The 25310-nt window shown below is 43.4% G+C and overlaps 1 protein-coding gene across 2 annotated transcripts in view; it reads left to right on the forward strand.

The window, feature by feature from the left end:
• Lrpprc (leucine rich pentatricopeptide repeat containing) overlaps positions 1-22362 on the forward strand; it is an 83701-nt gene extending 61339 nt beyond the window's left edge. For both annotated transcript variants that reach the window (XM_021186193.2, XM_085832957.1), the window contains exons 28-38: positions 944-1086; positions 1205-1313; positions 4834-4960; positions 10996-11084; positions 14679-14880; positions 16942-17081; positions 17211-17326; positions 19468-19542; positions 20442-20526; positions 21558-21700; positions 22149-22362. In XM_021186193.2, coding sequence (XP_021041852.1) covers positions 944-1086; positions 1205-1313; positions 4834-4960; positions 10996-11084; positions 14679-14880; positions 16942-17081; positions 17211-17326; positions 19468-19542; positions 20442-20526; positions 21558-21700; positions 22149-22205 — 1286 coding nt within the window. In that variant the 3' untranslated portion in view covers positions 22206-22362. The remainder of the gene's footprint in view (positions 1-943; positions 1087-1204; positions 1314-4833; positions 4961-10995; positions 11085-14678; positions 14881-16941; positions 17082-17210; positions 17327-19467; positions 19543-20441; positions 20527-21557; positions 21701-22148) is intronic.
• The last annotated feature ends 2948 nt before the right edge of the window (positions 22363-25310 follow it).

Below are 25310 nucleotides of genomic sequence, written 5' to 3' on the forward strand. Positions count from 1 at the left end.
TCTTAAAATGGGGGCTGCAGCCTGTGTTTGGCCTAGGGAAGTCATCCTCTCCCCCTTTGCCCTTATTCCTTATCGCTGATTTCTAGGTCAGCGTGACTGGGCTTCGCTTTCTGCTCTTTAAAGTTTGTACTTTACTAGTGACTAGTTGTCAGAAACTCAGTTTTCTTTTTAGAGAGACAGAGTCTAGTGACGTCCCACTGACATCAGTAGTGAGGGGCAGAGCCGAGGGAAATCCCACTGATGTTAGTGACACGTCCCCTCAGATGCTGAGAGACAGACATATTCACGCTCCCTGGGTGTTTGTTCATCTCTCTAAAATATCCCGTGCAAAATAAAACAGAAAGACTGAAGTAGGCCAGCCAGCCCTGGGTCCTTGGTTTGTGCACACTGGGCATCACCACAGAGCAGTAATTAGGTTATTGGTACAGAGAAGCCACGTGTTTCCTTTACAGGAGACTCTGTAGTCATCAGTGGCATCTGTGGCTGCAGACTCTTCCTCGCCCAAGTCCACGTATCTGGAAATGGAGTACTTTGTAAGAGCCATTTTAGAACCATAGGTGTTCACAAGGCAGTATGCATGTATTTATTTATCATTTCTGCAAACACTAAAGGGTGTGTGTTACTTGTTTCTGATTTTGATTTTCACATTGGGCTATTTTTCAATTTCTTTAAAAACAACTTTTTTATCAACATGGTTTTCCGAGCTTTGGATGAGGCTTGGGTGCTTTGTTACTTTGTTACTGTCTTTGCTTTTGTTTAGTTGGTTTGGCAGAGGAAAGATTTCTGTGGCCGTCTCCGCACCTCCCGGCTACAACTAAATGTTTCCTCTCCCCAACAGCAGCATTGAGAATAATGCATATTTAAACGTAAAGTGAGACTGCCCTAGCACTTCACCAGCTCTGCTTGGCAGAGCCATTGAGTTTTGCTTGATCACATTCTGTAGAAATGAGCAGTGACTGGCAAAGAGCGGATGCTGTGTGGAACAAAATGCAAGAAGAGAACATTATCCCTCGAGAGCGGACACTGCGGCTCTTAGCTGAGATCTTGAAAACCGGCAACCAGGAAGTTCCTTTCGACGTTCCAGAGGTAACTTGTCATTAGCACAAGCCTAAAAGACTTCCAGGACGTAGCTTAGCTCAGTATTATACAGCGAAGGTTGCTGGGTTTAACCATTTTTGTTGAACTGAGTCATTTTGTTTTAAAGTTGTGGTTTGGAGATGACAGACCTTCCCTGAGTCCATCCTCGTCCTCGGCAGGAGAGGCCGCGGCTGAGAAGACGTTGTTGTCTAACTGCAGACTGAAGAAGAGTAAAGGTGAGTATCCACAGGGCCACGGCCAGAGCATGGGCATGCAGGCACACACGCACGTTTTATACTTTTCATCAACGTACTATATACTAAGGAATTTATTAATTATGATTATAAAGTTATAATTTATAAGCCAGTGTCCTTAAATTTTGAGATGAGTGTAAGTATTTAAGGATGAAAACAAGAGCAAAGGAATGCCATGTGGCCAGATGTTAACAATAATTGTTAGATGCTGGGCAGTGGTGGTGCACGCCTTTAATCCCATGGTTTGGGAGGCAGAGGCAGGCGGATCCATGTGAGTTCAGGGCCAGCCTGGTCTACAAAGTGAGTTCCAGAACAGCCAGGGCTGCACAGAGAAACTCTGTTTCAAATATCAAAAACAAAAGTAACTCTTGTGGCAAGTGGGCTGTACAACAGGAGAACTGACCTGCCAAGACTGAGGGAGCCCAAAGCCGGCTAATCTCAGAATCCAGAACAGAAGGAGTGGAGCCACTCCCTGCCTGCCTCTCCCTGCTCTGGAACACAGAACAGTGCCACCCACTGAGCAGACCTTGGCTGTCAGTCAGATAACCTAAAAACCTAGAGGTTTTTTTTCATGCTGAGGAGGTATGTAGACAGGGGAGTGCTGCCCCCTCCCCGCTCTCTGGCTGTAAATGTTCTGAGCTGGGCTGTGAATGCTGCCAATTACCAATGTCTCTGGCCATATTCCCTTAGGAGGAGTCTGAGCTGCAGGTTTTTAGGTGGTAGGTCTATCAGGAAGACTCTTAAAGCTACCACACTATGCTGTGAGAGGCAATCTTGGCACAAGATCCCGGTGCTCAGATGCCTGGAGGGGATGCCCAGAGGGGAAGTGCGGACCTGGGACCTCTGTTCCCAACTCCCACCAGTGCCTGGGCACACAGGAAACTGGGCACACAGACGCCCTGTACGGGACTGTGTTCTGCCTCCCCTGGGTCATGCCGTGGCACTCTGGGCGCCCCAGCTGCTAGGCAGACATACAGCCCTGCAGCACTTGTTAGGTACAATTGTGCATTTGAGAGGCTGAGTTTATGATAATGCTCTTGGTTGGTTGGTTGGTTGGTTGGTATCTCTTTTTAAAATAGGGCCTCACTATGTAGCCCAGGTTGGCCTCACATTCAACCACTCTCCCCACTCTATCCTCCCTCCCCCAGCTTAGGGCAAGTCCCAGGATTACAGATATGTACCATTATGCCTAGCTTATATACTACCTTTTAGAAAAAGGCTCTTTTAATTAAAGGAAAACATTTAACTATGTGATTAAATGTTATACAGTCATTCAGCTTGTTGTTTTAGCCTGTTAAATATTGATTTTGTATATCTCAAGATTCAGGCACTTAGCAAAATATAAATGCTTTGAAAATTCAGTGCTTTTAGTAGAATCTGTTGCATAGTTGTGGTTAGTGAATTTATAACATAGAAGCACTCATACAGGTTGATAGATAGTGAGTGCAGCTCCCGTGGTATCAAGAAAGAACCAGTAGTATTTCCTACTTTTGTTTTATTAATTTCCAATATTCAAATGATACTGTGCCCTCATTCAGCAACAAACTATGTGACGTAAAGGGACAATAAGAACATCGCATCCTAACTTTGGGGTTTTTGTTGTTGTTGTTGTTGTTAATTTTTTAAAATTTATTTATTACATATAAGTACACTGTAGCTATCTTCAGACACACAAGAAGAGGGCATCGGATCTCATTACAGATGGTTGTGAGCCACCATGTGGTTGCTGGGATTTGAACTCAGGACCTCTGGAAAGCAGTCAGTGCTCTTACCCACTGAGCCATCTCTCCAGCCTGCATCCTAACCTAACTTGTAACCCTGTATAAAAGAGAGCAGGTGCACCATGGCTGAGAACCAGGTCCTTTTGTGGCTTTGCTCTGTGTCATGATTTAGCAAATATTATTGTATTTTGTTAAGTTTTTTTTTTAAGTTGATGATGGATTGATACTGCCATTCAAGGGATGACTGGCTAGGGGAAGATACTCCTGAGATCCGTGCCTCCATCCCAGAGGGCATAGGCAGTTGGTGGATCCAGGGGAGTCATTCCTCAGCTGTGTCCTCGCTGCAAAGTTGCTCTTGCTCATGCAAGTAGATAATTTGGTCACACTCACGAAACATCCCCAGTTAGTGCCGAGGGTCACACATCCAAGGCTGGTGATGGCATGACAGCAGGGGAGGCCTGTTGGAAACACTGGTGAGCTGAGAATAAGAGAGGAAGAAAGACAGGAGGACGGGGGGCGATGATTCCAGTGTATTGTACGTGAAAGAATAAGGGAGAGTGCGTTCAGTGGCAAAGTGCAGTGGCTCGTCAGTGACACTCTCCCTTCCTTGAGTGTCTTCTGGTTTTCTGCCTTTCTTTAGTGCCTGTTTCATGTAGGCACTAGCACGTAGTCTGGTGCAAGGCCAGTCACGTGATCACTCGGAGGAGACTGTGCTTTTGAAAGCTTGTTTAGCATCTGACTGACTTTCACGACAGTTACATTCATTCACACAAACCTAATCTCAACTAAGATACAACTGATAAATATTCTCATACGTCATCTTTTTTTCTTCCCAATTTAATTTCCAGTTTTAAATGCAATTTGGACATTGCCACTTGAGTGTTATTGAGAGGATAATACAAACTTCCTAAGTTATACAAAAAAAAAAAAAATCACAACTATTTCTGCCTGTTCAGACGTTTCTAGAGTGTTCTTGTGGTCGTTAGCATTATGTGTGTGCCTGTTTAATACCTCGCCTTTCTTTCCGGCTGAGTTATATTCATAGAGGGCCGTCTGTGGGAGATCACTTGTACTTCTCTCTGTTGTGATGTGTTTACACACACGAGTGGATTGTAGTTCCAGGTGGCTCTTTATACACAAGCAGTTTCATTTCAGAAAAGTAAGTGACTGGGAAGTGTGGGTACTTCTCTCGGTAACATCCTTTCATTCACTGACAGTTATTGTGAACGAATGAAATAAAACTGTTAATCAGTCAGACAAATGTTGCCTCGTTTACTTGTTAGGTATCTGTATATTTGAAAATTGTATGTTTTTGTATAAGTCCTGTCGTAGCCAAATAATTTGATCTTCTAATTTTAGAATTATAGGCTATATTCACTTTAATGCTATTGTGTTGAAATGTTAACCATTGTAACCACCCACTTATAGATTAAAGATAGCTTGAAAGTGAATCTTTTGCACCCCTCAATCTAAATTATACCTCTGGTTTATTTGGACTTTAACACATATTTTGCGATTTATTTTGCGATCTTTTGAATGTAGAAGAGCTGATTTTCATTTTTATTCGGAAGAACATGATCTGTTGACTCAAAGCAAGTATAAAAAGTAATTTGGAAAAGAAGCCCCTTTCTTTTCGATGGTTTGTCTTGGGAGTTGGGAGCACACTGGGGTGCTCAGTGCCTGACTCCAAGGATTGGTGGACAGGAATATATTTTGGGACTTTTTGTTTTGCTGGTTCAGAATAATATTGTCTCCATTTTTTATCTTTTTCTCTCTTATAGATGCATATAATATCTTCCTTAAAGCCGAAAAGCAAAACGTTGTGTTTAGCAGTGAAACTTACAGCACCTTGATAGGCTTGCTGCTGAGCCAGGACGACTTCACACAGGCACTGCACGTGAAGGATTTGTGAGTATCTGTTTGTCTGTGGAAACCCTCGCTTTAAAGGAATACAAGCTGAGACGTCTCAGATGCCCAGAAAAGTAACGTGCTTCATTTTATGAGTTGTTTGTTTAAAGCAGGTCTCACTGTTTTCCAGGCTGGCCTCAAACTTGTAGCCGTCCTCTGCCTCTCGAGTGCTGGGATAACAGGCATGTTTGCCACCATGCCTGGTCCATGTGTGTGTTTTGACACCAACAGTCACTTTTGGACCCTGAACCTATTTAATGTACTCTGACTTGCGCATTTTTTCAGACCTTATTTACACTTCAATTATTGCCTTAAAACATTTTTTAATGGTGTCCTGTCAGCTCTAACCTCTGTGGTGTGGGATGCGGGTTAATTGACTTTTTCAGAAAATCATTGTGGAACTCCATCTTACTATACATAACCAAGGGTGTTCTGAAATAAGTAATTTGGAAAGACCGGGAGGCAGAAAACAGAAGAGAGTCCCGTGTTAAGGAGTACATGTAGGGAACTTAAATTGTTAGGGAGGAAAATGTAAGAAGTCAAAGACCATTTAATCTTGAGTGCTGGTCACAAATACTCCAAAGATCTCCCCAGAGTCAAGCAGAAAGGTCTTTTTCACCCTGGGGCTGTGGAGGGGCTTCAGTGGGTCAGGTCCTTGCTATGCAAGCATGAAGACAAGGGTTCAGATCCCAGAACCTACACTGAAGCTGGACAAGCTAGCTAGGTAAGAGCTGTCATTGGTGGACTCCCAAGTTCAACAAGAGACCCTGCTTTCAGTAAGTGAGGTGGAGAGCAATTGAGGAATTTACACACACATGGGTGTGCACATGCATATCTGTGTGTATATGCAGACACACACACTCATGCATACCGCTTACCACACAAAAACTCCTTGATTGGGCTTGTGTATGCTGAGCCCTGCATTGACTGAGCCATCTTCCAGAGCTAAGGTTCTGACTCAGATAACAGCTAAGTCATGGGCCTCAGACTCTTTGATGGCCACTTGTACTGTAGATCTCGTGTGTTTCATGACACCCTGCTTCCTATGACGCTCAGTGCTGTGCATTCCTCTCAGTGAAGGCTACTGATCTAGCTAGCATAGCTTCAAACTGTAGGTGCCACTATTTAGTGGGGCAGAATGAACCATTTCTTAAATGAAATAGCCTTGAAAATACCAAAGCACTTCAAGTAGATAAAGACCATGTCATGGAATATTGATTGCCATTGAGCGTGTTTGTGTATGGGTTTGCTCAAGTATCACTACTGTAAACCATTTCTGGAGTTCTGCCGTGGGTCTTCATCTGAGGCAAAGCTGACCTGAATGGTTAGAAGCATAGCTCTTACTCTCCTTTCACCACCGCCTGTAAAATACAGGCTCATATTCTTTCTTTCCTCTCTAGGTTTTTATGAGTCCTTTCTACAATATGATTGACATATTAAAAGATACATATTTAATGTATACATCTCATTAACTCTGGGGATAAGTGTATACCAGTGAAACCAGCGCCAGCATCAAGGCCGTAAACATATCCATCACCATCCAGAGTTCCCTCCCAACGATGATATCATCATCGTTGCTATCATTGTTGGGTTTTCTGAGGATGTGTAATTGCACTGATGATGTACAACTGTAGAGTTTTATCAACTGTAGGCACTGCTGGGTAGGACTCCAGAGCCTACCTGACTCACTAGTACTCCATAGTCATCATCTCTCCACTTCCTCTCTCTTCCCTGGCAACCTCCAGCTGCTCTCTGCTTCTCAGTTTTTTAGACTCCACAGATAAGATTCCCTGTATACTTCACAGTGCTTATATTCCAGCTGTGATAGCCTGTTGTGAATAGCCCTGGGGCTAATTATATTTGATGTTAATTCTGTTCTCATGCGAGTGGTTGTGAACAAAAAAAAAAAGACTCAGCACCCAGGTGTTTTCCTGTAAACCTGCTTCCCACCTTAATTTGTAAAATAAAGGAGAGCTGATGATTGGGTAGATAAAAGGGAAGGTGGAGCGGAAGGTAGAGAGAGAGAGAGAGAGAGAGAGAGAGAGAGAGAGAGAGGAGAAAAATGGAAGAGGGAGAGGATGCAGAGGAGGAAGAGGAAGAAGAAGATGAAAGAAGAAAAGCCAAGCAGAAGCACATGACCTGGAGAAAGCACAGATTTTTAAGGGGTCTTATAGATGTGGAAGATGGTAGTGTAGCGGTAGATATGCCCAACCTAGGCGCACAGCATGTATTCATTGCCAGGGGAGATTTGGGCTGGAGATTTACCTCAACAATATCCTACAAGGATTATTCTATAGCTGTTTCCCCTATGTAGCTATGTGGACCCCTATGTAGCTATGTGGAGAATCAACAGGGGAATTGATACCGGCTGGCTTTTGACATAAGCTAGAATCATCAGAGAGGAAGGCGACTTGGGTGAGGAAATGCCTCCATGAGATCCAGCTGTAAGGCATTTTCTCCATTAGTGGGGCCAGACCCAGACCATAATGGGTGGCGTCATCCCTGGGCTGGTGGTCCTGTGTTCTATAAGAGAGTTCGAGGCCAGCCTGGTCTACAGAGTGAGTTCCAGGACAGCCAGGGCTACACAGAGAAACCCTGTCTCGAAAAGCCAAAAAAAAAAAAAAAAAAAAAGCAGGCTAAGCAAGTCATGGGAGCAAGCCAGTAAGCAGCATCCCTCCATGGCCTCTGCATCAGCTCCTGCCTCTGTTCCTGCCCTGTGTGAGTTCCTGCTCTGACTTCCCTCAGTGAAGAACAGTGATGTGAAAGTATAATCCATACAAGCCCTTACCTTCCTTAGTTGTAGCAATAGAAACCCTAGGACAGGCTTTAACCTTGAGCCATTAAAATGTTTTTCATCCTTCTCTAAGATTGTAACTTGAAGCCCTTCTTGCAGAGGTCCAGTTGGTGGACCATACCTTTAATCCTAGCATTCAGAAGGCAGATCTCTGAGTTCAGGGCCAGCTTGGTCTACAGAGCAAGTTGTAGGACTGTTCCTGCACTGGAAGTACTGGAATTATGCAACTAACTGTTACTGAAAGTATGTCATGTTAATGTCTTTGGATTCATTCCTGGCTGTCTCTCCCCCTCCCAGTTCTTTATCAGTCAGTATCAGAGTAGAAAATACTTGTTGATTGTGCTAGCAGGTTAGTTCCTTCCGTGGGTAAAGGCACGTGCCGCCAAGGCCGACAACCTGAGGAAAGAACCGACTCCTGCAACTTGTCCTTTGACCTCTGTAGATTGTGTGTGCCCCCCCCCCAACACGCACACGCACACACAAGTATAAAAATCATTTCTCAAAAATAACAGTTGGGTGTACAGGCTACTTGATTTTATTATGGAGACCATGTGTGGGCTCCATTGCTCTGGTCTTGGTCCTCCTCCTCCTCCTCCTCTTCCTGTTCCTCCTCTTCCTCCTCGCTAGCCAGGATGCTGACATCAGCAATTCTCAGTGTCTGGAACAAACAGTAAGTGGTTTTCTTAGGAAGCCTAGACAACAGCCCTCACTGCCTTCCTGTTTCTTTCTGCCTAGAAATGGTGCTTAGTCGGCCCCTGACTGCTTTCACTGGGCTCACCAGGTTTTTTTATTCAAGGTGACATAAATTAGAAGCATTGACAAATATTTTACATGTGTATTTTATAAGCACAAGCCACAGTTCGTTCATTGCTCCGAAATGATGGAAGTTTCCCTGAAACACACTCTTCCTTAGTTTAAAAGGACTAATATTTGCAGCTAAAGGGAAGCTGTAAGATGGAAACCCTTTTCTCTCCATAACTTTTTCTTTATTTTGACTGTTCCAAAAGTCTGAAATTGTATGCCGCCCACTTCAGTAGCCACCAGCCTAGGTGTGACTTTAAATTATGTAAAATGAAATATAATTTAATTACATATTTCCCGTGGCTAGTGGCTAACAGCACAAAAAAGGGCATTCCCTTTATCACATTTTAGTAACGAAAAAATAAAACTAAAAATTAGGAACCAAGGGGGCTGGAGAGATGGTTACAAGCACTGACTGTTCTTCGAAAGGTCCTGAGTTCAAATCCCAGTAACTACATGGTGCCTCACAACCATCTATAATGAGATCTGACGTCCTCTTCTGGTGTGTCTGAAGTCAGCTACAGTGTACTTAGATATAGTAATAACATAAATCTTTTTTAAAAAATTAGGAACCAAAATTAAATTTCTCGAGTTTGTATAAATGATCCAACGGTTTCTCTGAGTAACTTCATACTTTTTATCTCTTTGCCGGATTAGAATACATTTTCTACTATTGAGTTAATAAAGGAAATTTTCTTCCATCTCATATTAATCTCTACTTTCATATTTGAAACAAATACAGGGAGCTCTTTGAGGACTATTTAAATGATGTTATGCAGTTTTCAAAAAGCTTGTTGCTTATTCTTGTCAGTTAAAAGACAAGATTTACTGTCTCATGGTTTCAGATGGCTTTTGTGGTTGGTGTTTTTATTTTGAGGTTTGGTGGTGGTGGTTTGGTTTAGTTTGGACACTTTGTCTCACTGTGTTGCTATTGCTGGCCTGTTAGGTATTCTCTCTACAGACCAGGCGCTAGGATTAAAAGCTAGTTTTAGACTGTAAGAATATGTATGTTTTCATATTCATTCCCCCCCACACATACACATCTCCCTTTTTATTTTTGTTTGAGACAGTGTTTCTCTAAAGCCCTGGCTGTCCTGAAATTAGCTCTGTAGACCAGGCTGGCCTGGAACGCAGAGATTCTTCTGCTCTGCCTCCTGAGTGCTGGGATGACATGGTCCACTGCCACCCAGCCTAAGTAATATGCTTAAGTGACTATGGTGCACTGCAGATGGTGATGATGATGATGACAGTGTGAGAAGTGAGACTGTAGTAGTGCCTGATTTGTATTTATTCAGGCTACAGGTTGGGAAGCAGGTTCTTTAAACAGTTGGTGTCACATAAGAGTTGTTGACTTAGAAGCTTTGACAAATGGAACAGGGAGAAGGTCATACAAAGCGGCAGCTATGGGGATTGGTCAGGGGGAATGGGGAGGTCCTGTGTGTGGGGACTGAAGAGTGGCTGAGAGGGTGGCGCTGTCTGGCTGGTATTCTTGTACCGTGCTCAGGACTTTCACTCTGTGCTGGCAGCCATGGGGATTGACAGTAAGGTCACTGCTGAGCTGATAAGGCAGCTCCTGCTCCTTGTGACCTCTTAGTGTTTCCTAATCGGAAGTCAGCCCTGGGGTGTTGGGGATGCTAACATTTCATCCCAAGACATGGATGGACAAACAGTGTAGCAAACAAAGTGCTTCCGGTTAGACTTCAGGGGGTTGTCTGTCCGTCTCATCTGGTTTTAGTTAACTCCTATAGGATTTGGTGCTAAGTAAAGCTATTTTTTGCTCTTGAGTTTTAGTTAGGAAGTTTGTTTTTAAGTCTGTGGTCATGTGAAATTTTATTTTAGTGTTACAATGGTTTTGGTTCTGTGCTCTGTTTAAAACCTTTAAAAACTGTATCTAGATGACAGAAATTTGAAAATTAATCAGCTAAATGATATGGTGTTAGTAATATGCGTTAGTTTATATGTAAAGTATACAGTACTGAAAATAGTTCATTTTTGTTGCTGGAAGAATAGTTTTATATTTTATAATTATAGTAAATGTAGGGAAGAGAGAGAGAGAGAGAGAGAGAGAGAGAGAGAGAGAGAGAGAGAGAGAGAGAGAAGTATCCAGCCTAGGATATAGCGAACAATGCAGGGCATGCGGTTATTTTAGTCACCTAATATGTCAGTACTCAAGAATCTGAACCGATTGTTTAAAAAAAATCTTGTACTTTGTTTCTTTTGTTGCTCATTTCCAACTTTGTCATCTGTCAGAATGCAAAAAAAAATTATCCTTCTATAACCATTGACAGGAGAACACAAAAGCTGTCTCCAGGTCGATATTTTGCAGCAATATTTTTAACATACGAACAGTAGTTTTTATAATTTCACCTTGGTGCTCAACCGTTTATTATCGTATCAGAAGCATGTCAGTAATTCCTTTCTAAATGTCTGCTTCTTTTAGCGCGGAGACCCACATCAAGGGCTTCACACTGAACGATGCTGCCAACAGCCTCCTCATCATAAGGCAAGTTAGGCGGGATTATTTGAAAGGTATGTCAGAATGCTTGACCTTTGCGTCACGTTAATGCCTCTGCAGAGGTTTCTTGTAACGCCCTTCGAATACTTGGATAAAGGAGTCCATTTAGCAAATTACCTGCTTATCAAGAGCCTTTTGTGGTAGCTGAGAGACGTAAATTACTGTACATGCATTTATAATACGGCTTGAATATGAATGTGCTGTCATCTGACCACTTAGTCCAGTTTCCATCCCATTTAACACAAGATGGGCTTTCTTAAGATGAATCACAGCTCTTCAGACATGCAAAATTCGTGTTCCAGAGCGAGGGAAAGTACAGGCTTTCAAGTGCGTTAAAATTCACAGCACAAGTCATTTTGCTTTGGAAATTAACATACTTTGGAGGTCTGAAACAATTCCCAGCAGTTATTTCATGCATGTTGTGTTGGTTGTATATGAGATAGCAAATGAGTTAAATTGAGTGTTAAGTGTGTGAGATTGTGCACCAAATGATTGTAATATTGATTTTTTAAAAACCTAATCTGATACTTTTTAAATAGTTCATAACTCCAAGAACAGTGAAATGCAGCAATTGTTTAGAGTTGCATGTCACAAGGGTAACGCTGAGGACACAAAGGTGACTAAGAAGGACTGGGACATGGGAGCTGACGGTTTCGTGGAGCCTGTTCGTGGGTTTACAGTGGGGTAAATTAGCTCTCAAGGGGGTCAGTGATGACTTTGAGGTTAGGGAAGCAGCTTTTCAATTAACTTTCAGGGCTGAATTTTAGTCAGTGTAGCAACAAACGCCCTTAGGAGACTCGGGTTAGAAGCTCTGTCTGCTCTTAACTGGCAGGCTGGTTTCTTTCCCAGGCTCTGATAATAATGCTTCTCTTTGCTTTGCAATTCATCAAGTAGTTTGCATCTCCTGAGAGGAAGCTGGCTGTGTGAATGTTCAGCCTTAGTGACTTACAGTACCTTAGCTTGCTGGTCCTCAGCTGTCTTCCTCCCCGACGGCGACCATTTCTCTTTGCAGAGTTTCAGCTCTTCCTCAGGTAGTCTGCATACCAGCAGTCTTTTTGACAGTTTTGAATTGTAATCAGGAGATGCAGTAAGGCTTGTTTTTAAAATTTGAAGGTTTTATTTTCAATAGAAATGATTTTGTGAGATTTATTTTTCGTGTAGATTTTAAGACTTTGAAACTTTGAACTGGACATGGCAGTGCACACTGTAATCCTAGGACACGAGAGGCTGAGGCAGGAAGACTGTTCATATTTGAGCCAGCCTAGACTTGGACCGCAGTGAGGCTGTCCCAGAAACAAAGAGGGGATTACAGTCGGCTTTAAATTTTAAATAGCTAATATTTCTATGGACACAAAGAACAGATTTATTTTAACTTTAAGAATTCAGTTTGGAACTAACTATGTCCCAAGGCCCTTTCTTGACTCCCTCCCTTCCCTCAGTGCCGTGGTGGAGTCTCTGCTGTCAGGTGTGGGCACACTTGGAGGAGTCACGAGCCCACTGACTCCTCCTTCCACTTCCACCAGCCCTTGCTGCCCACCCCAAGCCACACTGTGCTGACCTCTGTGAAGGCACAGGGCTCATCAACAAGGCAGGAATAGTCTGTGTCCACATTTGCTCTGTAGCCAAAGAGAGTTCCTGATTTTCTTCAGTCTCAGATTTGCTGACTCTTCCAAGTTTATTTTAATGAAATTTCTCTGTGGCAGTAAACAGCAATTAAATCTTAGAGTAATTTACAAACTGATACTTTTGCAGACTGTCAATAGCTGTTATGCTAAGCAGGACACTCAGTCTTACTAGAGAGTAATTGAAGGACTATTGGAATGTTGAGTGAGTTGGAGACGACTTGGAGACAAGGGGCATGGGTAGGGATCACTCCTTAGGTCATTCATGGTACAGATGGCACATTCTGTGGTGTGGTTTATATAAGGAGCTCTTGTATTCCCCTTGGGTAGGCACACACTGGTCTGTCCTGCTTGCCTCTCGATTCTCCTGTCCTATAGGTGCAGCACCTGGAGTGGGGAAGGGTCTTAGTCCGGCATTCTGCTCCGGGCCTCTAACCTAGGGGAAAGAGATACTGAGCCACCAAGCCTCTGCTTCTAAGTGCAGGAAGGCTCTTTGAACAGGGCTTCTGAGCCCGTGCCTGTGAACGCTTAATCAGTCCGAGCCGTTTGTGTTTGTTTTGTTTTGTTTTAAAACTCATCCACTAGCAGAAAGCTCTTCTCTGACAGTGGGCTTAAATACCCAGGACACTGAGCGGAACTGCCGGTGCATGTCCACCCTTTAACAAGATCCTATCAAGCTCATTGTCTGGGCATCATATTTTAAAGTAGCATAGAGGCATTTTTGTTTCTGGTGTGTGCATACATATCTGTAACATCTACCACTTTTTAAACTGTTTCCCCATTTCAGTATTTGACAGTCCATGGTCTGGATCATGTGTAAATTTGAAATTATAATAGTTTATTCAGTAAAGAAGACTAGATCGATCACGGCTTTTACTTCATTGTTTTTAATAGACTGTTTAATTACTACCCTCTGCCTTCCCACCTGAAGAGAAGCTGCTCTCCCGGAAGCGGCTGGAGAGCCTTAGCGTTGCCTAGGGTACAGTGGTTTAATTGCTGCACCGCTGGGAAGTCGTGATTGTTAGGCTGAGTATGAGTGTGCGCGCGCGTGCGGCTCCTCTCTTCCTCCACCTCACTTAACACACACATCTCATCCCCTGCTGCCCTGCCCGGCTGTGAAGTAGGAAGGCATCCATATTTATCTGTGAGAGTGTTTGTAATTAGGAGCATTTACACAAGCAAGCCCCCTGACTGTAGCCCTAAGAGGCAATGAGCTTTATTCTCTCTGAAAACTGAATGCAGCAAATGTCTGCCAGGAGCCTGCTTGCGTGGGAGATGTGTGAGTGTGCAGTTCCGTGACACTCACTCCACACGGCTGGGTTTGTGGGATTCGCTTCTGTTTGGACCATTTTCAAGAATGAAAATGAGTTGTTAAAATTTTTTCATAATTATGTGGGCTTTGAGTTCGTAAAACTTGGGAAATTGTTAATGTGGATCGAAGTTATTTGTTTGCTTTTTAGTTTTTTGTTTATTTTTTTTTTTTTTTTTTTTTTTTTGGTTTTGGTTTATTCTTTTTTGAGAAAAAGTTTTTCCTTTCAGAGCTGGAGAGATGGCTCAGTGGTTGAGAGCACTGGCTGCTCTTCCAGAGGACCCGGGTTTAATTCTGAGCACCCGCATGGCAGCTCACAGCTATTTGTATCCCCAGTTCCAGGAGATCTGTCATACTCACCCAGACACATATGCAGACAGAACACTAATACACAATTTTTACAAAAAAGTTCTTCCTTTCTCTTACTTTCCTCATGACCCAGTCCATGAGCAGAACGGAACTTGGTGTCAGTCATGGCTGCTGCCTCCTCGCACGGCACAGTCAGATGCATCAGTTTTAAAAAGACTTTTTACAAAGTGTCAATATTTTCTGTAATCTAAGGTAAATTATTTATATTTACATATTTTTTTTAGTTTAGCCATTGATGCTCTTGTCTAAAAGGTGGTTTCAAGGTTAAAGTCAGTGCGTGTCAGTCCTCCCTCCGCTTCTCACTGCAGCGGCCCTGGCAACTCTGAGAGCGGCGTTGGATCTGAAGCAGGTTCCGTCCCAGATCGCCGTGACCCGCCTCATCCAGGCGCTGGCCTTGAAGGGTGATGTGGAAAGCATAGAGGCCATTCAGAAGATGGTGGCTGGACTTGACACAATTGGACTCTCAAGAATGGTTTTTATCAATAACATCGCTTTGGCCCAGATGAAGAAGTGAGTATATTGTCAAGCTTTCTTGACTGAGGATTATTTCAGATGACCACCTTTACAATGTTCTTGTCCTTTACATCTTTTGGAAAACATGTCAGCCATAGGAAATGTTCCATCCTAATTACTGTGTTCATTATTTACTATTAAAATTAATCATGTTAAAATGTATTTTATCTTTAGTCTTAAACTAAACGTTTATAATTCATAAAATAGACTCCATAGCTGCTGACTCACGTATGTGTGCACGATCCATACAAGCTGTATGTGCATGTGTCCATGTACACTCCCATGTGTGTATATAAAATGTGAACACGTGTGCGTCGTTATTAAAACACTTCTTTTATAAAAATTAAAGTCATTTCTTTTCCTAACCAGCAGTTCTTTAGCGTCTTAACACACTGCTAGAGTACTGATTCAGGACTTAGGAAGCCTGTTAAGAGCACACACGTCTCCATGGTCGTGATGTGTGTAGCTTTGTGATGAGAACCTGGCCAGCAAACATAAGACCCTGAGTTCTCTTCCAAGCATTTTAAAAACTGGTTCAGCATCTCTCCCTGTCAGTACACATCCACAAGAAGAGAAATGTTCAGACTTCATCGCCGCTGGAGAGGGACAGGCAGGCAGGCAGATTTCTTTGATGTCCCTGATACCTTACTCATACTAAGGTGTCGTGAGAGTGAACAAGATGATTTAGGCCCATAACCCCAGAGCTCAGAAGACTGCTGCAGGGGGATGATCATGAGTTTGATGACAGTCTGGGCTGTGTAATGAAACCTTTCTCAGAAACACAGTCTAAGAACAGTCTAGAACTGGTCTTGCTAGCACTTTGAAGGGAGATGTTCTTTAGTAGTTAAGCTTGGATGTATAGAGACAGGATGGGAAACGCTGTTTTGCAAGAGGCACTTTTGTTTGTTTATTCCTGTTTCTTTTAGTAGAAAATGTTTTGGTTTTAACTTTAAACTGTTTCCTCGGGGCTAGAGCGATGGCTCATTTCTTTATGAGTCAATCGATGTCTTCCAAAAGACCCAGGTTCAGTTCCCAACACCCACATGGCAGCTCCCAGCCATGTAGGCTCTGACACTTCCCCTGATATCCATACCAACATGCAGGCAAGACAGCCATTATAGATTTAAACTATTTCCCTAAATAGAGTTTCAAACTTCATTTTTAATAAGAAAATGTGATTTTTAAAATTTGATCTATGTAAGAGCTAGATGAATGTTTTAAATTTATGATATATTATTTTTTATGCTGTGGGAAATGTTTTTACTCACTTAATAACTCTTCTACCTAAGCCCATAAGACGCTTGTTTTTAATTAGAATTGTTATTCTTTTTTTTTTTTAAGATTTATTTATTATTATACATAAATACACTGTAGCTGTCTTCAGATGCACCAGAAGAGGGTGTCAGATCTCATTACAGGTGGTTGTGAGCCACCATGTGGTTGCTGGGATTTAAACTCAGGACCTTCAGAAGAGTAGTCAGTGCTCTTAACCGCTGAACCATCTCTCCAGCCCAGAATTCTCACTCTTAATATACTAATTTCAACATGAAGTTCATTTATGTCAGCAGTTATAACTGCACGGATCAGTCATAGATTACCTCATCATAAGACAGTGAGAAGGATATTGTTTCCTACTTTGTTCAGGAAGGCCACAGAATTTCTTTTTTTTCCCCCCAAAAGTGCCCTTTTCTGAGGATTCTAGTATTGAGTATTTTCCAAATATATGGTGCCCGATGAAAAGAAATCTCCGTTAGCCATGAAAGTACAACTTTTCGCTGTATGATCTTTTTATTTTTTTCATCTCCAAATGTCGTGTGTTGTCTTTGCTTCATATTCTAGTGCCCTCTGTGATCTATAAAGCCCAAATTAATAGCATTTTATATCTATATAACTAGGTTATGTTACATGATAGGCCTTGAAAATTATTGTTATTAATCTGGTTGCTTATAAATATAGTCCTTTTTTTCTGAAGTATTTGCATGAGTATCCACATGAGTTAAAACGGACTGCAATTTTATACAAGTAAATACCTTATTGTGATTTTGTTTTCTTTTACAGTAATAAACTTGATGCTGCCATAGAAAACATTGAGCACTTGCTTGCCTCAGAGAACCAAGCCATAGAACCTCAGTTCTTTGGCTTGTCGTATCTATTCAGAAAAGTAATCGAGGAGCAGATGGAGCCAGCGCTGGAGAAGTGTGAGTTGCCTTGCTGTGAAAAGAGCGTAGATGCTCATCTTTGTCTTGGGTGAAATTGGCCTAGACTTCTTTGGCCTGTGAGCCATTCCCGTTTAGTGACCACTTTTTCCTTACCTGTGTTTCTTGCAGTAAGCATCATGTCTGAGAGAATGGCGAATCAGTTTGCACTTTACAAGCCCGTCACTGACCTCTTCCTGCAGCTTGTGGATTCAGGCAAGGTGGATGAGGCCAGAGCTCTCTTAGAGGTAATGACTCCTTATCGGGGCTCGGGGCTCGTGAAAAGTGAACTAGACCGGAGTGCACGGGATGGACGACACTCCTGCTAGAACCCTGAAGTTCAGTGTGAATCCAGATTGCATGATGACCCTGTGGGCTGTATATTGCCAGTTTTAAAGATGTCAGGTCGAACTGGAAATCCTAGTAATTAAGACAGGCGTTGAAGTAGGAAACTGAGACAAGTGTTTCTGCAAAGATGGGTAATGCAAAGCATCAAATCCTTTGGTTTCCTAATTTCTTTAATGCTCTAAATACTGTGCATCACCATGGCAACACAGTTTGCAAACAAGAAGTAGGAAATGTTTGCTTTTCACGTACAGCTTCTCACTTGAATACTCAAACATTCTCAGTGCCTTATTCAAGGTTTATTAAGAGTTGAATTTGCTTTCTATTCACTAATGTGTCACAGACATATTAAATGACAAATGTGGCTCTCTGTGGCCCACACTCAGTTAAATCAGCAATCTGGAGGAGAGGAGATGACTGCATTCATGCCATTTTAACAGCTCTAAATAGAAAGCTGTGCCAAGCGCGCTGGAGCGGTGGGTGATCCGCCGCCGCTGGCAATGTACACAAACAGGCACCGCCGGGGGCCCCTTCCCAGCAGGTGGCAGTCAAACAGTCACGGTGATCCCGCCAGCGGCTGTGTTTGTGTAGACTCCCTGTGTCAAATTGAGGCCTGGGACCAATTTCTGATTGTAAATACTGTTATGTTCACTTCTGCTCCTACCAGCTGGGAGGAGTAAGTGAAGATGTGGACGGCGCGCTCTAGCCACTGGCTTGAGCTTCAGGTTTGATCCAAGTGTGTCTAGCTTGACAGCACAAGCCACGCCACTTACAGAGGCGAGTCTGAACATTTTCCTCTGCTTTAACAGTTACATAAAGACGCAGATTGCTTCTGCCGTTTGGTTTGGTTTGGTTACTTCCTTGGTAGGAAATTGGACGATAGTTTTATGGGAATCTTCATTGTTCTCTCAGGAGCCAGCCTTCTTTTACGCTTTGTCTCCCTGGGTTTGGAGCTAACAGGTTACCCTGGGCTGTAAGCACAGATACCTAGTCACACTGGTGAAGGTGTTCTTTCACCTTGAACACACTCTTCTGATTGCTCTCTAGAGGAGGACCTTGCTGGCTCTACCAGCTCATTGTGAGCCACCATTTTCATGCCTTCCAGAGAAGTAGAATTGCCAGCAGCCGTGCTCAGAGCTGTCTCCAGCAGCCGTACCACACCTTGGAGCTCTCGGTGGTGGCTGAGTGCAGACCTGACAGCAGCCCCATCTCTGCCTGCCACACAATGAGGAGCTGAGCTTCTCTAGTGAGGCGCACTTGGCTCCCGGGTGTTTATGACGCCAATGTTGTGCGTGTCCCAGCCATTTTTTGTGCTGTTCATCTTAGCACTGACAGTGTTATAAAGCTTTGAGCAAGCACTGTGCTGTCAGAAATGTGGAGGATGACATCTGCGATGATGTAAACTAAAATATTGTCTTGCCAGATTTCATTTGACTAAAGCATGTAGGACTGGATAGACACTTGATTTATCTGGTCTGTCATAGAAACTTTGTTAGTATAACTTTTGTCTCTTTCTCGAGCACTGGCTGTCTGTTGCAGTGAAAGCCTTTTATAACTGCTGAGATTGAAATCAGTCCTTTTGTATGCATAAGTGTAGGTAATTATACTTTAAAGAGAACTTGCTTTGTACATTTTAATTTTTATAAAGAAACGAGCAGTTATCTCCCTGACACCTTATTAAATGTATAATTAACCTTATGATCCCTCGCTCACTTGTGAATGCTTGGCAGAGTAATTGGCGAGGAGCGCTGGTCCTTCCTCCCTCTTGCTTTGCAGTCCTGAGCCTTGTTCTGTGCTTGTTGAAGCATTAGTTTAATTTTCCCCTTTTCTCTTTAAACAAACTTCATCCTTGATGCAGAGAGCCACACTCACCAGGGTTGACACAGCTCGCCCATCGCCCCCTTTCGTGCCTAAGTAAACCTGGCCGGATGCTGGGCTCCTGGTGGGCATGGTGCGTTGCTGTGTCACCGGGAACTTCCTTAATTGGGAGATTTGCCCTGGCTGGCTCACTTAACACTGACACTGACACTGCTCTACCTTTCAGAGATGCGGTGCCATTGCCGAGCAGAGCTCAGTTCTGTCGGTGTTCTGTCAGAGGACTGCTCAGAAACCGAAAAAGGTACGGAGCTTTGTTACTAGCCATTCAGTCAGATGGTCCTGACCCAGTGCGGCTCAGAACCTCACTGAAAACTCCACAGGAAGGAGACATGGCCTGGCTATATTTGGCTACTTTTTAAAAGTGTGTGTGTGTGTGTGTGTGTGTAAGTGTGTGTGTGTAAGTGTGTAAAAGACAACAGGTCCTATTTGATGTTTTGGGTGCTGGTGTATAGTTTGATGGTAGAACCTTCTTAGGGTGCGCCAAATCCTGATATGACCCTCAGTCTTATATCCTCAGGAGATGGGCAAGAAGGAGTTCAGAAGAGCCTCGGGCGGATCTGACTCTGTGCTGAGGGGTGGGCGTGGGGTTGGGACCTTTACGTGCTGAGCACAGTGCATTGGCAGTGCAGTGGGCTAGATTGGACTTGGGTAAGAACTATGTGAAGGTCACTGCAGACTTAACTCAGTCTTCTCTGCAGAAAGCCCTCCAGGCAGTGAAGTCACCCTCCTGGGAAACCCTAATGCACTTGTGTACCAGATAGGGGGCGCTGCAGAGCCTTTCTCTTCATAGTTTATCCTGAATTCTTTTTACATAAAATACAACTTATTTCTGTAAAGTTTATCTTACAACTTTTTGATAAGTTAACAGTTGATAAAAGAAGTGTTCAGTCCTTTGATTTTGTTTTATATTTATTCTTGAAAGCACTCAGATATGTAAATGAAATGCCTTTAATTATTAAAAATGTTGATTTTTATCTGGCTATGATTTATCAAATTAATATCAAATGCTGAGATACACAGAAGTCAAATGATGCATTAAGTCACGCGGTGGTTCTGCTCTAACTGTAGTAGTTTATGACACTGTGTGTGTCTGCTACCTCTGCAGGCTGCTTTTGAGTATTACCTTTGTTTACCTTCTAGGCACCAGTTCTGAAGACCTTGTTAGAACTGATTCCTGAGTTACGTGAAAACGATAAAGTATATTCTTGCAGCATGAAAAGCTATGGTAATAAATTTAATCTTACTACATTATTCAAGTGATGTAAATATTTCTAAGTATAGTCAACTGTGAGATCAGCTCAAAGGAATATTCCTAAATTTCAGATAATTACTCATTCACTTACTATAGAAAAGCATGAGATTGTTCCTAGAGCTTTAACATTGAAAAACGTTCCTGAACACCTCCGGAGTGTCCCGGGCAGACTCTGTGAGGAAGCCGCTCCTCCCTCCCAAGGCCCGCCCTGTAGGGGAGAAGTGCGGCCGCCTCCTGCCTCTGCGTTCCCTGAGGCCAAGGCTAATCTCCTGCCTCAGCTGAAGTGCACAGCCATCGATGTTCACAGTCAGACAGTCCATGAGAAGGAGGCAGTGGAAGGTTTGTCACAGAGCAGATGAAATGCTGATGTGTCCGTGTCCCACCCTCAGACCTGCTCGTTACACTGAGGTATAGTGGAGCAGCAGACTTAGAACTAGTAAATCGATTCTTTGTTCCCACATGGAGTCTTGCAATATTTACAAACAGCAGACATCATAGACCTCCTTATGTGAGTAGCAAGCTATATCAAATGCCTTAAAAAGTGGACGATTAGGGCAGAGGTGAATAAGGATGCAGACCCAGGCCTGCAGAATGAGGGTCCTTGCAGCAGGGGTGCCCCTTTCACAGGGAAGCTGCCTGGCTGAGCTTTCGCAGGTCCCCACTCCTCCCCTTGAGAGAGAGCATCAGGGCTAACCCCTGCTCCTCACAGCCTCATGCTCTACAGTTGAGAATGTGATCGTTCCATTTACACCGTGGTTCCTCCGCTAGATACACCTGGTGCCATGAATGGTGTTCTTCAGGCTCCCTGTGCCAGCCCACCCTTTCCCTTACCTCACAGTGAGCGCGGTGGAGGGAGGCAGACTGTGGGTTCTGAGTGGCCCCTATGGGACCTTGCAGTCCCTTGTCTCAGACCCTGGAGTGCCTGGGCAGCAAAGAGTGCAAGGGAAAGAAGAGGGTCTCTTCACCTGCGAGTCATCTCTCTCCTCTGACTCCTTTTCCTTCAGCCTTAGACAAAGATGTGGCCTCGGCTAAAGCACTGTATGAGTATTTGACAGCCAAGAACTTGAAGCTGAATGACCTGTTTCTCAAGCGCTATGCGTCTTTGCTCAAGGATGTCGGCGAACCAGTCCCCTTCCCCGAGCCCCCTGTGAGTATTGTTAGTTAAGAGAGAGATGCCGCATGGGTTCATGTGTGCCTAAGGATACTCTAGGACCAGGAGAGTGAAGAGAAAACAGGTTGAATAATTTCCAAGAAGTAGGTGTCTGAGGATCCGTGGGAGAGCTAAGGGCCTGAGCAGTGAGTGACCGTGGGCTGGGGTGGGGTGCCCTGGGGTGGACGCAAGGTGTGTTACAAACCTTTAGCTGTGGCTTTATCAAACTTTCTCAGGCATTTTCTACATAAGGTCTGACTTAGCCCTGGTGCTCTAATGCAGAGCTTGAGGCTTTTGAACTTGGCATTTTGCAAACACAGAAGACTGCCCAGGCTGAAAGCCCGGGTACTCAGCTGCGGCCAAGCGGCAGGGACCCCGTGCTCTCTGCTTTAAAGTCTGTGTTCTGCTTGCTCGTAACTGTCATTTCTCTCTCTCTCCTTAACAGGAAAGCTTTGCATTTTATATAAAGCAACTAAAGGAAGCAAGCGAGAGCCCTTCATGAGAGAAGCAGCACGGCTGTGTGTGTGTGTGTCTGTCTGTCTGTGTGTGTGTCTGTGTGTGTGTGTGTGTGTGTGTGTGCGTGCGTGCGCGCACGCGCCTGTGTCTAAATGTTATTTCTAAAATGTACTTGAGAGGAAAATAAACCAATGAAAATTTAAGTGTTTATGTATTTTTTATGTATAAAATTCACCATTCACCACTGTATTGCCAATAAGAATATATATTTAGTTGCTGGGCCTTTTGGGGGGGTTGTTTATTTCCTTTTTTCTAAACATAAATTGATGACATTTTCTTTAAGATCTCAGAGCTCCAAATGCAGTGGCTGGAGTGCCCCCTTTTTGGTTTTAGGGTTTTGTTTGTACAAGCTACTGTGATTCATGAGAGAATAAACTAAATACTGGTTTGTAGTCAAATATGAGAATAGACAGTAGTGTCCCGCATTATTCTAATGCTTGTTAGAGCCTACATGTAAGACTTTGAAGCAGATTTAAGATGGCGAAGTCACCAGCAAATGTTAGAAAGGCTTTTGTTGGGAATTACTCTCAAAATAAGCAAGCAAAGTCCTTCATTCTAACAGTAACCAGCTTTCCAACCCCGTGAGCATGCAAATGTACGTTCATGTGCCAAAGGCCAATGTCATTTAAATGAGAATTTCTCTGAATAAAGTCAGTTTTAGTACTTGTGAACTGCCAATTTTAAAGATCCTATCAAATATTTATATGATGGCTTGAAGCCATCTCAAAGGCCTGTAGTCTTGAATTTTTAGTAGAAGTGTGGAGATGTCTGGCTTGATGTGGAGAACCAGTGAGTTAGTTAGCTGTTTGCTGTGCTAAACTGGGTCTCTGAGAAGCAAAGTTGCCAGGAATTGAGAAATAGATCTAGGTGGCACACACATTCAGTCCTAGCACCAGAGGCTGAGGCAGGAAGATCTCTGAGTTCAAAGCCAACCTGATTTACATATTTAGTTCTAGAACTCTTGTCTCAGGCAGAAACAATTGAGTTCAGATGTGTTGACACTCCGAGGGGAGGAGCATCTTTTACACACTGCAGAGATGGTCACAGAATTCAGAAGCACTCGGCCATCAGTATTACCTGTCCAAGGCTCCCATGGCTGCATGAATCTCTCATTACCTTCTGAAGAGATTGTGAACTCTGGCTCTTGGTCCCATAGTCCCACAGACCTGCAGCATCACATCAAATTGAATCAGGTGCATTGAGTTCCATGGCTCCTAAGCACTGACTACCATACCAGGCACGCCTCTTGCCTGATTATCAGGATAAGAAAACCTAAGTCAGTTTGCGTAGGTTTGCAGCATTAAGTCAGATATAAGCTAGGGCTTTCTAAAAAGTCTTTTTCTTGGGCTGGAAGATGGCTCAGTGGTTACAAGAACTTGTTGCTCTTGCAAAGGACCTGGGTTCAGTTCCCACCCAGCACCCATGTGATTGCCCACAACAACCTGTGTGTGTAACTCCCAGAGTGTCCAGTTATGGTCTCCTTGGACACCGCATGCACATGTGTGTTAAACGCACATATAAGCATTTAAATGCAGGCAAAAACGAAGGTAAAATAAAAATGTGTTTTTCAAAGTCTTTCCCACTGGGCATAGTTGTAGATGCCTTTAATCTCAGCATTTGAGAAACAGAGGCAGGTAGGTGTTGAATTCAAGGCTAACCATGACCATACAGACCCTGTCTCAGAAAAAAGAAAAAAGAAAAAGTAACCATGAGAATACAAAAATAAGGCAGTCCAGCTAAAAGTCAGAATGGACTTTAAACAACAAAACACCCTTCACACTGATACAGTGTTACCAGTTTCTGGACATTGTACACTGAAAAACGTTTTTTCTTCTATTTAATCCAGTAGCCAGTGCTTGGTATAATGAAGTTTCGGAGTCGCAGCGAATTATAAACAAGCTTTATGTTGCAAATCACTTTCTGGTATAATCAAGCCTGCAGTCCGCAGAGCATGCATTCTGCACACCTCCCCTCATGGCTTTCAGCACAGTTTTCATTTAATATTTGCCTCTCTGAAAAAAATATTTGTAGAATTTCTAAGCAAAAGCAACATTTCCTCAAGTGTGGTGGAACTGATAACCACAGGAGGTCCAAAATCACGGTAATTTATCGCTTTGCTGTTGTACAATCATGCGTGGGAGTGTTTCCATTAGAAATGTATCCTGCTTTCAGGCCAGCAGACTTTACAAAGCCCACATTATACAGCCTGAGTACAAATAGAGAAAGTGGCTGCATTAGCAGAGTGAAAGCAGGCACTTCTCTTTTGCATAAGGAATAGAAACATCAGCTCCAGGTAAGACAGACTCCAGACTTCTTGTTCTTGCAAGCTGCTTTGGACAGTCGCTGGTGCTGAAATCCATCTGTAGCATCTTCACTGACCCTGCCCGGGCAGCCACTGGAGACCATTCTTGGCCTGTTTATTCTTTCCAAAGCCCTGGGGTTCTCCTAATGTTCTGCAGACCTACCTGGTGGGTTCACAGTGGGCCACATTGCAAGCTCTGTTTATGAAATGCCTGGTTTGTGCACACTGGACAGTTCCCCTCCATGTGCTATTCTTTGGTCCCCAAAATGTGGCTCAGTTGGGAGGGTGGATCTGAGGCCCAAGGAGTCCTCCAGAACAAAAAGCTTTGTCAGTGAGGCCAGCTGATCATGATGTGAAATCTGTAAGTTGATGACCTCAGATACTTGTTACTGTTGGCAACCTTTCAACTGTGTTCTGAAGTCAGACCTAGCACACTAGAGATTCAGTGCTGCAGTAATGAAGTTAACAGAAAAAAAAAGAAAAGAAAAGAAAAAAAGGCTTCCTTTTTCTAGCAAGGAACAGCAGAGCTGTTTTTCAGTTTGGAGAAACAACACTTCAACTCTACAAACAGACAAGGCTGTCACATACAACAAACAAGCAGGTCACCTAGGCAGTGGACAGCAGGCAAGTGCTGAGAAAGCCTAACCCACCTCCTGAACGCTTCTGTTCCATTGCGCGCTGGAAGCCCCACACACTGCTGTACCACTCTCTGTACCAGCCTGCCCTCCCTAACATGGACACTGAGCGTTGCTCTGGACCATGGCTGGCAATATTTGTTTTAGGTTTGGG

This window comes from Mus caroli, unplaced genomic scaffold, assembly GCF_978045245.1.
Source record: "Mus caroli unplaced genomic scaffold, Mus_caroli_1 scaffold_18, whole genome shotgun sequence".
Classification (NCBI taxonomy): domain Eukaryota; kingdom Metazoa; phylum Chordata; class Mammalia; order Rodentia; family Muridae; genus Mus; species Mus caroli.